This window comes from Sceloporus undulatus, chromosome 1, assembly GCF_019175285.1.
Source record: "Sceloporus undulatus isolate JIND9_A2432 ecotype Alabama chromosome 1, SceUnd_v1.1, whole genome shotgun sequence".
In the NCBI taxonomy this organism is placed as follows: domain Eukaryota; kingdom Metazoa; phylum Chordata; class Lepidosauria; order Squamata; family Phrynosomatidae; genus Sceloporus; species Sceloporus undulatus.
In genome coordinates, this window is record NC_056522.1 from 201,676,802 (window position 1) to 201,691,928 (window position 15,127).

General features: G+C 39.0%; 1 protein-coding gene across 7 annotated transcripts in view; it reads right to left on the reverse strand.

Moving 5' to 3' along the window:
* ITPRID2 (ITPR interacting domain containing 2) overlaps window positions 1-15,127 on the reverse strand; it is a 114,457-nt gene that overhangs the window by 46,758 nt on the left and 52,572 nt on the right. For all 7 annotated transcript variants that reach the window (XR_006105071.1, XM_042479782.1, XM_042479790.1 and 4 more), the window contains exons 4-7: window positions 8,314-8,363; window positions 7,317-7,373; window positions 3,857-3,896; window positions 1,336-1,434 (exon numbers count right to left, since the gene is read on the reverse strand). Coding sequence is in view for 6 of the 7 variants with exons in the window: in XM_042479782.1 (XP_042335716.1) it covers window positions 1,336-1,434; window positions 3,857-3,896; window positions 7,317-7,373; window positions 8,314-8,363 (246 nt within the window). In the remaining variant the exon portion in view is untranslated. The remainder of the gene's footprint in view (window positions 1-1,335; window positions 1,435-3,856; window positions 3,897-7,316; window positions 7,374-8,313; window positions 8,364-15,127) is intronic.

Sequence of the window (15,127 nt, forward strand, 5' to 3'; positions counted from 1 at the left end):
ACATGGGGGTTAGGGCAGTCACAAACAATCATAGACTCCAGTTGTGCTGCTCTCAAACTTAACTTTATTTGCACCAACCTGTGCTTTTAATCAACATAACAAGTAACTCCAATGCTTCCTTTATTGCAGTCCAGCTATGTTGGCCCTGCTCTTGCAGTCTCTCTCTATGTAGTGTTCCTGCTGACTCCTCTGATGGGTTTAAATACTTATCTGCAATCTCTTTGTCCGCTTTCTCCATCACTCTCTTGTCCAACGTCACCCTCTTACATCCCAGCAATCCCCTTCCTCTTCTACCAGCTGAATAAGAGACTCTCTTCTCGGCTCTTCTAATGGTAAGGCAGCCAAACTAGCCCTTCCACCTAGGATGTCTTACTTTACTTCGGGTCAGACTAGAGCTTCTAGAGAGTCTTCTCCCCAATGGTACTCCTGCAATCCAGCCCTCTAGCTTTAGGTATCTCAGGCTCCCCTTCCTTTCCTATCCACTTCCACCTTTTATATCCTCCTCCTGCCCACCACTTCTGCATCTGCCTCTCCCTGACCAGTAAACCCTATTCTCCCCATCCTTGCTGCTGCATTCCATTCTCCTCTCTCTATTTCTCTGCTTCCACCTGCCTCCTCCTTCTCTTCTCTCCTTTCATATCCTTCCAGGCTGTTGCCTCTTCAGAGAGCTTTGGCCCCTCTTTCCTTGAGGGACACCCTGACTCTCCCTTCACTTGGTCACAGTCTGGTAGCAATTTAAGAGACTAACTTGTCAGAGCTCTTTCTAGCTGTGAAATTCACTTCCTAGCAAGACTAGACTGAATCCCTCCTTCTTGTTCTTCCAGTGTAAAGTCAATGTTATATTTTACTATCTTTTTCTTTGAGAAACAATTGATTGTGTGTCATATCAAACTATTTTTAGAAGTGCCCTCAATTTCAAACATGACTGACGATGTGACATATTGTGGGATTGGGTGGGCCAACAACTGCTAATTAAGAAACAGAAACCCAAAGTACTAAAATCTGAGGACCTAAAGGTGTTCATTTTTTAATCCTAGAGTATCTTAAATCAGCTATGATTTAGATATGAAGTCTTCAGACAGTTGAAAGAATCAAGAACTGCATAGTATTATCTTGAGTCCAGTAACCACTCCTGCATTCAAAAATACTGGATAAATGCATAGCTTTAGTGCAATTAGATATAATGACATAATTACTGAATTGCTTTTATGTTTCAGAACTGACATATTGCTGTGCTATTGGCACTAGCACAGTATCAAATATCTTTCTGATCTGCTCTAGCTAAATGTCTAAGATGCTATGAGACTATTTAAAACAATACACTTCTTTACTTACCTTGAAACAGTTGCACTGCTCTTCCCTGAGCCAGTGGAGTTCATACTTCTCCCTTTCTGATGAAACTGAAGCCTCTTGTCCTTTGCCAACATACCATTACTGACAATACAAATGAAGCAAAGCGTTAAATGGGGTAAATTTTCCTTCCTCTTTCAAGGGTATATGAAGAACTCAAGATTATATCTTTTTTCTTTTCTTAAAAGCATTTTGTTTTCATCATTTACCAAATGAAGATGACAACACACTCTTCCATTAAAAAGTAAGAGCTTCATGATTCCACCACCCTCCCCAAATCCTAAATCTTCTAATATCTATTCATTTTTTTTTCTGGGCTTTTATTATTTCTTCTGCTAAAAGGCTACCTACTGTTGCGTGCCATATTAAGAGAACTTTAGCAAACCTATTTTCATTTTGTTCACATGGGATTTATTTATTTAAACTGAAATATTTTTTTGAAAAAATACAGGGAGTAAAAAGGGAGATTATACTAAACCAGAGGTGATCACAAGTTTTCAGGCTGCTCAAGGGCTGCATCCCCCCCCCCCCCACTGGAAAGGGTTACAAATTAGCTATCTATATGTAAGATACATAAAAACGAGCTAAAATTTAATATTATTTCTTGTGTATTACTAGTTCATTAAAATCTTCCAACTCATTATTACTAAGATCCATCACTCGTACTTAATAATTAGATTTAGATTTAAATAAACCTTAAATGTACTTATAAACTGACTTTTGTTAATAGGATATTGACCACTGCATTGACTGTCAATATTGAACTAAAAGGAAATTAAATTCACTATAATAATGGCTAAGATATTGCATATTCCACTGATTATATACAATGAATTCCTTTTCACATTTAGTACATTTAACAGTTTGTCACAAATTTCAAACCATGGCAAACCATGATGCAAACACAGTTTAAAGAGTTTTAAACAATTATAAAAATTCTAGAGATGAAAGGGAGGCAGAAAACAACTTGGGGTTGCATTTGGCCAGCAGGCTACATTTTGACTACCCCATTGTTAAACCACGGTTTAGTGAAATGTATCAGAGTGAGCTTTGAGCTTGCATACTCCCCCTTTCATCCGAACATATAGCTGGAGGGAGTTTGAAAGCTGTGACTATTCTTTCCTTTCAACCTCAGTTGTATGGTCTATTGTAAATAATCTGGTAGCTATTAACTGTGGTGAATTTCTGCAAATTTCTTGGAGAAATTAACTATAGTTGCCTTCAACCACACTTCTCAGTGTGGATGACACATCAAAAACTGAAAACAGAAGTCAAAACCTGCCAAACTCCCCCTCTTGGCCTCACAGGAGGCAGGGGAAAGACCCATATCCAAAGCTTTGCAACAACTTGCCTACTTCTTACTAATCATCATGCAGTACTGGTGTAAACTGCTTCAGCAGATCAGGGAGGCAATTTTAATCCATAGGGATAACCCCTTAGGGATTCATAGGGGGAAAAAATCAGAATAGAAAAGAAATGTACTACTTGCTTTTCTCTGCCTCAAACCCAGACCACATATTTTCATCGAAGCAAGGCCATTTGCCTTGCTTTGGAAAAAAACTGCACTTCCTGGAAGGATCCAGGAATATAGTTCTCCTTATTTTATGGGCCGATATTTAGTCATTAATTGGCTGTGGTGCAAGGATTTACTAATGGTGGCTGCTATCCCCCCATCTTTTGTTTTCAAATGCTTTCCAGTTGTTTAAATGCTATTTATTTTAAAAACATGTTCTAATGTTATAATAGATTGCAGTCTTCCTTTGCTTTTCTGTTAATTCATCTTGTAAGATGCCTCAAATCCTCCACTGGGAAGAAGGCAGGGTGTAACATAAATGAATGTTTAAAAATCCCTGCACCCATTTTGTTTCTGGCAGTGGTTGGAGCCAGCAACTGCAAAAGCAGGTGAAGGAGAATACATAGGGCCTGTAGAATATGACTGATTAGTGTGACATCTGAATTGAAAAACAGTCCAGATGTATACATTATATAGCCAAAGAACAGCTAGGAGAAATATGTATTCATGTTCAATTGGAACATGATGAGAACCATCTTTCCATCCTTCTCTAACATGGAAGCCCCCTTTGAATCATTTCAACTCCTGAAGTCAACTGTAGGTCAAAGACCAGAAATGGAATCTCTCTCAGAACCTCCAGCAACACAATAGTGGCACAGAGAGCCTTGCCATAATCTCTAGGCCTGCATACCATACACCAGATCCTGGAATGGTATTTGACACATGTGAGACTTTTAAGTGTTATCTCCTAAAGGAATTTGGACTGTCAGAGTGATCTGAATTAAGACCATTAGACTTTTAAAAAACCATTTCCTACATTTACTCCATTCAGATTACGTATGGTAAGAAAAATGCTTTTTGCAGCTATGTCCCAAATATTTATATTCCTGATGACAAATCCATTAGATAAATGAATGCTTCCTGTAGATTGGTCTTGTCACTTAACACATGTCAGGCATAATTCCCAAAGGAGAAGTGTGAATATTCATTTACCAGATTTCCATTTGTTCACTGCTTTGATGCAATTGATTAGCTGCAGGAAAAAAGGGAGAAAAGTAATTATGAATTGCCTATACCAGACTATACATCATTACTAACAAGACTAGTCCCTCAATACCACAAAGAATGGTGCTGCTTTCAATCTGTATTCAGTGCTCTGCCTTCCTATTGGCTAGCATAAACAGTAGATTATTATGAAAAACTAGATGCATGAAGGGATCCCTATTAGGCAATCTTTAGGGATGTTAATGCATGCTTATGTAAATTTGATGTTTTTAAAGCAAAAAGCAGAATAGAGAAAAAGAATGTGTGTGTATATGCTGGTTTAACTGCTTCACTACTTAAGTCAAGAAATAAAGAACAGCATACGTATTTGTATGAAAAAGTCAGCAGCTGAGAACATATAAACCTGGAAGGATTCTTTTAGTCATGAGCATAGTATGTTCTGGATGAAAAGCTGTTTTTAAAGAATTGGCTACTCCTGTATGTTTCAGATCTGCTATGGACGTCTCTAACCGCTCACACCATCCATTTGCAAAAATTTCCATGGATACGAAAGCAATTATAAGACTGTAAAGCCAAATTAACCCAGACAAAAAGGTTTGCTTTTTGAAAGACATCACTGTCAGGATGCAGACATTATTTTCTTTTCTTGTTTTAAACTACTCTCCTACAACAGTATTTTGTCAAAGATGTTTCTGTTAACTCTTCCACAAAAAATAAATATTTTTAAATCTGAAAAATGTTGGCTTGACCAGTGTCAATAATGGTAGAATAAAAATGGGTCTTTTGTATTACTGGTAGGGAATCTGCACACCTGTAGATGTTGTTGGACTGCGACTCTGCCATCAACACTTGTAAGAATCCAAAAACATCTGGAGGAGCAAACATTTCACATCCCTACTGTATTTTATGGCACTAAGAAATGCACCACCTTTAGGTACCCGAAAAGACAATTTTGCTGTAGAAGTCTCCTCAGTATACACATCTAACCCCAAGACATATACTGAGCATTTCAGAAGAGCTTTGTTTTCAACTGCAATGGAGGAAGCAGTCTTGAAGGAAGCTTTGTAGAGCCAGGAATGATCCATGAAAGTCTTGCCACATTCTGGCATCCCATTCTTCATCGTCTGCCCCTTAACTGGTTTTGCGAATGCCACTGTTGTGCATATTTATTTTGTTAAAAGTGATTAATTCTAGTCATAACTCAAATAAATCACACCAAACACAGTGAAAATAGCTTGTTTCTCCTGTAAGCATGGGGGCTTTCAACTAAAATCTGTAGGGAAACTTTTTAATATAATATATTCTGGTATAATAAAAATTCATAACAGGAAAGAACAAAACTGGAGGGGGGTGTTTCGGATTAAGTAAGTGTTAGATGAATTGTTTTACTCTGGCATGTTTTAAAAATAACAATGCTCACAAAATTCCTGCCAAAGGCCTGATCCTGCTAAGATGGCAAAACTGACAAATCCAGGGTCCTTTCACATTATATAGTTAAAGCACTATGGTTCCACTTCAACTGTCAGTTATTAGTCCTGAGATTTGCAGTTAGAGAGGAGGCATTTAGTTAACTCTGCCAAGGGGTTCCTCTGGTACTGTATTTCAACCAAACATGACGCAACCAAGGCAGTTAAAATGGTATCACAGTACTATAACTCTGTAGTGAAAGGGCCTCCAGATAAGAGGATATTGTACCTGAACATTTTAGGGCAGCATGAAGGGTAGAGAACAAGAGCTTCCATTTCTAGTATTATAAAGGCATACACAGACTCATAGGGTTGTCTCAGATCAATCAGCCAGATGATGATGACCACTACCATCACTTTGGTTTTACAATATATCAGGTGTTACTAATTAGACCATCAATGGTTTAGATTCTATAACAGTGATGGAGAACCTTTTACAGACTCAGTGCCCAAACTGCAACCCAAACTCCACTTATTTATTGCAAAGTGCCACGTCCCTCTGACTTTCTAGTAAGAAACTCTGGCAAACTCTGTTCTAGGGCAATAGCATGTGTGCCCATAGAGAGGGCTCTGAGTGCCACCTCTGGCACGCGTGCCATAGGTTTGCCATCACTGTTCTATAACAACCTAGGAATCTGTGAAATGCCCTAGATTCTTGGTTAAAATCCAAGTTACTGCTGGCCTAAAACTCCAGTCAGTAACACACGGTACTCTCTGAAATCTGTGATGAGGAGGAGGAAGACCACAAGCAGCAGCAGAATACTTATTCCTCCCCTTGCTCTTCCCATCCCTTTGTACTCAAGGACATCACTCACATTGCTTGGCACAGAACTGCTACCCCCACACACACACTGTCAGCTATATGTCCAGCTAGACTTAAAACAATAATAGTAGTATGAAGGCTGTTTAGAAAGAGAACTGAGGATAATGCTTGCTCATTTCCTAGGATTTATTCAAAGGGTTTCTCAGATTTGTCCAGTCAGGTTTTACACAGGCCAAAAAAATAAATAAATCTGAGAATCTGTTTAAGAAGGTTAGTATAAAGTCCTAGTTCCAACTGGAGGCTACAAACTTATTAACTCCTATCTCTCAGCTCAGACATAAACATGACAACCACTGTCTGACTGTCATAGATATTACTGAAACAGTAATGAAACCATTATTTAGTTAATTTATATCCTGATTTTCTAATTTAAAAAAATCAGAATAAAACATAAAATAAAAACAAAAACACAACAGATCTATTAAAATAATACAACTATGGGAGAGAATAAAGGGATAGTTGAACCCTACCAACAGCAAAAAATTAAGTGGAATGCTTTGCAACTTGCCACACAAAAAAGTTACTCTTGGGAAGTAGCTTCCAAAAGTTCTGATTCTGTTACCCTCTGAAAATGAGAGCTGAAGCCATGTCATCTCTCTGGACATATGGAAGCTCACTGTGGGTTACTCAAGAACCACAGGAATGATCTCTGTACTAGGCTGGAAGGCTCTCTCACTCTCACTTCCTTCCAGGGTTGAGCTCGACCAGGAAGTATTGGCTCAATATGAAAGCCACATGATCATGGTCATTTTAGAAGTGTTTTAATAATATAATTGACCAGCAAAGTGATGACTTTTCTCACGTACAAACATGACTCCAGGAACTGTAAGGGTAAGGTTTTGTTTTGTTTGAAGGTGCCAATGAGGGGGAGAGAAGAGAAGGCTTCAATAAGGTTTTAACATTTTAATGCTTCACTGAACATAATGCCATATAGAAGATAATTCTTGCATCTAAGCTCTGAAAAACAAAATTTACCAATCATATTATTTTTTCTTCATGATGTCTGTGTTTCTCTTCTCCTCCTTACCATTTTGCAAACAATGTGGCCCACATGATGCCACTAGAATTTTTAAAAATAAAATCACACTGTTTTGGTTTTAACACAGAGATCCCTTTCTTTATTTGAAATACAGAATAGCATATTTAATACTACACCCACCTTCTGCTCCCAGTGATAAATCATCTTCAAAGCTTCCACCATTTTTCATCAGCATGCCTAAAAAGATGTCAATTTGGCAAGATGAACATCTAGTGCCAAGGTTGCTTTCCAACAATCTGGACTGTCACATTGAAACTCAAGCACCATATACAATTTTGTTTAAATGTCTATGACATTACAATGTTAAAATTGGTAATAACATTTAGAGATCAGTCGAACATTCTGTAATGTCTCACAGAAGGCCACAAGCTTATATATTGTTATACTAAACACACCTAGCACAAGTTATATGAGGCAGGGAAAGAAGAATGAAAGAATACTTGCTAACAGTTCTGTTTTCAAGCTCAAGAAAATGGCCATTTCAGATCCACAAGGGCCTTTGGCACTGCTGGACCTCATCTAACATTACAGATATACCAGCTTAAGCTACACTTCACATATCTTACCAGGGAGAAGTGGCTTGGATCATACATTCCCTTTCTTCCCTGTGTATTCAAAAAGAGAGCTCCAGCTATTGCAAGCATTTCTTATATACCCTGTCACTACCTGCAGATTCTTGTTGTACTTTGAACTTTTGCATTCTGGTTTGCGCAGGTGGTAACTTTTCAGGTGTGGCAAGTTCAGTGAGAGCAAGCCAAGAAAGATTGTACCAAAAGGTTGACCTACTTCTCACTGTGCTACTTATCAACAATCTCTCTCTCTCTTTCTCTCTCATACACACACACACACACACACAAGTGTCTGCTCTAACTTTAACAACAGGGAAGAAGTTATTAAAAACTCCTTAACTGTTCAAATCCTAGATAATGTTCCCCTTTCCTGTCAATACTGTTTTAGAAATAACATAAAGGAAGAAGGCTCTCTCAGTAGCTTCTTATCACAGTCCAGTCAAACTGCATTTTGAATTATTATTGTACTTACATTACAAAGCAAAAAACACAGAGACAGACCCCCCACACACACACACACATACAGAGAGCACTTATCAGATCCTTACCCCTTAATGTAGGGTTACTCTGCTCATCCAGGGAGGCTCCCAGTGGTGTTCTGAAAATGCAGAAGAGATTAAAACATGCATGACTGTCTTTTAAAAAGTTGCTTCTTCATGTCCTTCCTTAAAGCAGCACTTCTCACATCCGCCACCTCCTCTTTCTTAATGAAAAACAGCTTGCAAAGCAAGTCCTGAGAAAGCCAAGCCCCTAAACAGGCACTAGTTGCAAAAGAGGTATAGCTGTCAACCTAACAGGCTGATCAGGAAGTAAGCTCTATGGGACTTTAGTCCCAAACAAGTGTGTATAACATTAAGCATGCATCCTACATGCCCTAGAATATTAATGTGATGAATCAAAAGAAAAAAAGCTTTCTAACTTGTTTACTATGAACTGGTGGGGAAGAGAGCCCTATAGGAATATACTTTTTAAAAAATATTTTTACACTTTAAGCATTTATGTACCCCTAATTCTGAAAGCTTAGACAAAATTGAACACACTCCAAATTTCAAAGAGAATCCAGCATGCACACACTTTATTTTCAGAAAAAAGCACTATATATAAACATTATCAGCTGGCTACAAACAGAATAAGAGATTTGGTAGCATTAGGCACATACTTTTCCACCACTTTGTTTTGATATTTCCTCTGCAAAATGTAGCTGGCAATGTGCCGATTTCCTAAAGACAAGACCCATAGATCTTACTGGTATATCCTGCTGAGGAAATATGTATGGGGTGACACTGTTCAATGTTGAACTCTAGGGCAAAACAGGATTGCCAGATGTTTACTCAGTGACTGTGCCTGAAGTTCTTAAAAACTCTAAACCTATGAGCTAAGCAGCCATCACCTCTCTCAAGCTCCTCCAGTCACGGTATAAAAACTGTTACACCACAGTACTTTAGGAGGAAAGTAGTACAGTGGCTGTATCCCATCTCATTGCCTTGGACCTTTAAAATAGGCAAGTATAATCTCCAGGATGACAGCTGTCAACTTGAGTCCTTCAGTTGTGTTGCCAACTGTCCAGGAAAAACAAACACACATAGCCTGCTCTGCCATTGTTCCTTTAGCAGCAGATTGTGCTGTGAAAGGTTTCACCTGCTTATGTGAAGAAATCTGCAGGTGAAGGTGAAATGTGCCATTTGGGAGATATTTCTTTTAACTATTACTTTGTGTTAGGATATCATGTAGTACCATCTGAAAAACACTGCTGTGATTGTAATTTAATTCTTCCTTCCCACTGACTTCAGTAACTTCTTTAGACTACATTCCTAAACTCACTCACCGGGGAACAAACACCACTAAACTCAATGGGACTTCTGAGCAAACACACAAGGACCTCACTACCAATCAGTAGGACAGAGGTAGGAATTGTGATAATCTTGGCTATGCTTGCAAAGGCCCCTGGGGGGCCACAGTCCAACAACATTTGGAGGACAGCACAATTCCCATCCCCACAGCTGTGGGACTAAGAGCTGTACTACACTTTTCTAAGATAGTAAGTCATCCATTTTACATAGTTGTTATTCCCTGTGCAAACACAACCTCCCCCCCAACATGAAATTGCATGGGTTAGACAACTTAAGAGTTCATCCATATCAAAAGCATTAACCCCAGGAGCATGGCAACTTGCTATAGAAAATAACTAGACAAATACAAACAGGTGAGCTCACTGTCTGTTTACTGGGTTCATCCCCCACCCTGATGATGCTGGGATAAAAGCTCCCCAGCTATGAATGTTGGCCTTTATATGCCAGCTTTACTCATGAAAAAGCATGGCACGTTTCCCTTTACTCCTGGTCCTCTGCCTAACTATGAAACTGTGTGTTTCACTTAAAGCTGAAATCATATATGAGTATTAAATAAGTCTGGGTTCTTTTGGCAGGGGATGGGGGCTGGTCTCAGAATCCCAGGTGTAAATCATGGTTGGATAATAATAATGGGTGTGGCTGCCAACCCTCTCCTCAAAACACACCAATTGAGCACTGAATGCAGATTATGCAGAAGTAGCAATTGCAAGTCACTCATGATTACTGTTGTTGAACTCTTTGGGCTGATTAGGGGGGCTCTGGGGTGGGAGTGGGTTCAGAATTCATCTGCTCTGCTGCTCCTAGAATAATCTATGAGATGCAATTGAAGTTTTGGGGTTTGTTTGTTTTTGCTATTTTTCAGGTTATTTTTAACCCAGGTAAAATAAAATGTGTGTCAGAGAGAGGGAAAAGGCACAGGAGTCAGGAGGCTTTAGGGGGCTAAAGCTGCATACAGCCCATGAGCTGCAATTTCTTCACCCCTGGTGTAATGTAGCAACTGCAGCATACAGAAGCAATGGATAATCCAGTCAGTTTGCAATCTCCATCTTGAAATAGACCCTAAATACAGCCATTAAGCATGCAATGTACATGCTATCTTTTAACTCCTCTTGCTGTTTTCCCTACCCCCTCATTTGTGTAACACTCAGCTGCATCAGCAGTTCTGGGGAACTGCTGTAGAAGCAGAAGTCAAACAATGGATACTGCTCCTGTTCTAAAATACTCTATAAAGAAAGGTCCATAAGAAGACAGTCAGGTGAGCTTTAACTTTAAGACCACTGAAAAAGTCACAATATTGTGAGACATAAAGTGGCTTGCAGAGGTACAGGTTGAGTCTCCCTTATTCTGAAATTATATTTTGAAGATGGGACCTAAGTCTAAACGTGAAATTCATTCTTGTTTCATAGACACCTTAGACACATAGCCTGAAGGTAATATTAAATATAATATTTTAATAGTTTTGAATATGAAACAAAGTTTGTGTACATTGAATCATCAGAAAGCAAAGGTGTCATCAGGGATGTAGCCTGGGGGGGGGATTTTTGGGGTCCGTACCCCCCTTCCATTAGAAAAATGAACAGTGCGTCCTGCTGCACCGCCGCACCCAAGCCCCATTATAATGGTGGCACTTAGTCTGGACCCCCCCTTCCTAAAATTCTGGCTACGTCCCTGGTGTCACTGTCTCAGCCAACCATATGGACAATTTTCAATTTTGGAGGATTTCAGAATTCTGGATAAGAGATACACAACCTGCATAAGTAAAAAGTTCTTTATGTTTTCCCTATTTCTGAAATTGTGTTCTGGCTATTAAGAGGGCAACTTGTATTTAATCTTTTCAGAGACACCATGTATTTGTGGAAACTAGTACTGCCATGATAAACAAGAAGCTGCTTTAAAAGATACAAAATGACATAATATCTACAGAATGTATTTGAAGAATCCCAAACAAGCACTTCAACTCACTCTTAATAGATATGGCCCACACATCAAAATGAGACACAGAAATAGTTATTAGTAGAAGTCTCTGACCTAATGATATCTGTGAGGCTTCTGTTGCTCTGGGCACCACTAGGTCACATGCCACAGAAATGTTCAAAAACTATTTGAACATGTATTCACATGTGCAGTTTAAAGACAGCAGTGGCCATGTAAACAATCTTGATGGTTAAACTGATCCAGGTAGAAAGGATTAGAGTAGGAGGAGCTGGTATTACGTCATTGGCCATAACAGTTAAGGAATTTGGAAAACAAGGGGGAGAAGACATATTATAAACAGTTCATCTTCATCTGCAAGCAGCAAGGACAGGAAATCTGCACGCACACAGCATTTGCCATCTCTGTGCTTTGAAGCCACAGATGCCTGAGGTTTTGAATGAGAGGAAAATGAGGAGTGACAAATGTGAGAGACACAAAATATTCTTTTGGATCCATATTAAGGATGCTCAACTTGGGTCCAGCTAAATTCAATGAGATACATTCGTCATGACTTATGTGTCACTAAAATCCAGGGCACAAGTAAGGTCCAAAATACACTGCAGAAATGATCCAGTTTGAGACCGCTTTAACTGCCCTGGCTCAGTGTAGTTATGTGAGCCATTTAGCCTTCTCTGTTAGAGGGCTCTGGTGCTATAATAAATTACAATTCCCAGGATTCCCTAGCACTGAATTATAACAGTTAAAGTGGTCTCAAACTGGATTATTTCTGCAGTGTGTTTTAGACCTCAGCCAACTGTACTTGATCCAAAACCCACCCTCCAGCTGAGCTCATTTTGAAAGCCATCTTCAAAGCTTGCTTCAAGAAACCTAATTTCCATTTCCCACTCACTTAATGAGCGTACAGCTAACATGCCATTCAAGGAGGTAATGACCACAAACCTTCTACAATGACTGCTATAAGTGCCCCTTCAGAATGGGAACAACCCATAAAGAGCAGCAAGGCAGCTCTAACAAGGGGTGGGTTGCTAATAGTAAACAAATGTCTAAGATGCAATGGCTGGTGCATCTTAAAGAACATTTGTGTCAAAAGAGAAGAATTAGAGGAAGAGTGCAGCTGGGTTTTTTTTTAATATATACTGTATAAACATTTTCAAGTGACAGGTTAAATAATGGCACTTATCTTCAATGGCTCTTTTGAAACTGCCCTCCTTTGCTTCCTTAATGGCCACTTCATATTATCTCATTTCATTTCCAGAGGGGTTTTTTAAAGGCTATTCCCAGTGATACACATGGCGGCAGCTAAAACAGCAACAAAGTTGACATTCTTTGAAGAATTAAGCCTTTCAGCTCTACAGTCTATTCACATCTATGAACAGAATAGCTTAGGCCTGTTACAGACTGCCAAAATAAAGCTGCTTCGGGTCTCTTTGGTGGTATGCTATTTAAATGATGCATGCATCCTAAGAACCCGGAAGCTGCACCAAAAGCTGCACTCTGGTGCTTAGGAATGGAGTGTGGCTTTGGTGCGAACTCCGGACTCTTAGGACCCATGCATCATTTAAATAGCATATCTCCAAACCTGAAGCAAGCTTTAATTTGGCAGTCTGAACAGGCCATTAAAACAGTCTCCACTAGCATATTTTGCATACAGGCAGCAATGTCCTTTAAGTGCCCATACAATGAAGGTAGGGGGAGAATATCTGTATTTGCACTTAAGCTGTTTATCTGCATTGAAAGCCTTTGGGGAACAAACTGAGTATTTGGAAAGAAGCGAGGCCTTGGAGTCAGCTGAGCCTGTCTGGGAGTGAATTATATTGGTCAACAGGAAATTTGATTCTGGAAAAATGCCTTGATTATTCTGCATTTATTTGAAGCAACTTATTCTATAGGCACAGACGTGTGGGTTTCCTTGAAGTTATTTAACAAAAGTAATGATGGGAGGGGAGAGCAGGAAGAAGGGTTTTATAAAAGTGAAAATACATCTAAAACAGAACAGCTTTAAAAAAAAACCCTTTAGGTTCCTAGTCCCTAATACTGTATGTTCTGTGTCACATTTATTTACAGCGTTGATATCTTATTTTGGGACACTATATGGATACAACATTTGCTATGCTGTTGCCATAACAGGGAATTTTTCAGAGAAGCTGCACTCTTGTGAAGAAGTATTAACAAAATAACCATAATCTTTTTTATCAGTATTGAATATTTCATTCATCCCCCTACCCCAGTAATGATAGTAATGCCCCTATTTACAGAATTTGGGAAAGTTATAATACTCAATTATCAGTTTTCTGAATTTAACACATGGAGATAGCAAGAATGTATGAGCTGGGATGACAGTATGTGCAGAGATTTTTTTAAAATACACATAGCTGTACAAATTATTGCTTTAAGTGGCTCATGCAAATAAAGCCAACCTACCAGTGACAGCAAAACAGCCTATTCCATTCAGTTTATCAGCCAAGTACCTATTCTAAGTACAGCAGCATCTCTTTGCAGGACAACCAAGCTTGACCTGCAACTTCAGAGATCCAAATTCAAGTTGCCTCTGAGCCATGATGAATCTCATTGGGTGATGTCAGGTCAGTCTTTCTCTCCCACCCTGAACTACCTCACAGGATTGGTGACATGATAAAATGCAGTAAAGGAGAACCATATACACTGCCTTGAGCTTGAACTCATTAGAAGAAAGATGGAGTATAAATGGAACCATCAAATTAGAAATAAATAAATATTTTCCTTTGTGTCCCTCTCATCACATCTTTGCAGACAATTCCATAAGAGTTTCAGCTGTGCATGCCAACAAATATAAATACAAGGAAGCAGAAAGAGAGCGGGAAGAGAAAATATAAAATCCATCCCTGTTCAATCTAGAAAACTTCTTTCCTTATTTACCCAGAAGCCATCTGTAATTGTTACAGGGGAAAGTCCAGCTACTTACAATGAGTAAAAGGTTGAGCAGCTACAAAGCAGGCAGAGATAAGCAGGGACTGCTTTAATTTATCATCAGGAAGAACTTAGAACAAACTCTAGTTGTCATGCAACTGTAAGAAACACAAAAGAGGCAGTAGTCTCCTGAAATTAGGCCCCAAATTGGCAATAATAATAATAATAATAATAATAATAATAATAATAATAATCTGCTTAATCTCAGGGAATCCAAGCGGATTACAATAGTAAAAATCATATAGCCAATCCTCCCCCAAACATAAAAACATGATCAAACACTAAAAAAGGATTAAACCAAAGAAAGTTAAAAGCATTAATATACATACACTATAATGAGATCAGAAATTCCAAGTGGAGTCCAGGGGAGGGTAAAAATGAGGATGGAGGATAAGGGAGAAAGGGAGGCAGGTCAGTGGGGGTGTTCTAGTCTGGAAATGCCTGCCGGAAGAGATCCATCTTAATGGCCTTCTTAAAGGTACTGACAGATCCCACAGAAGTGCCCACTTAGGAATTTAGGATACTGCCATATACCGAATTGGTCTATTTAGCTGACTATTACTTGACACTGAGTGGCAGAAGCTCTCTCCGGGATCTGACAGTGCACTATCTTTTCCTGCACTATCTGGAG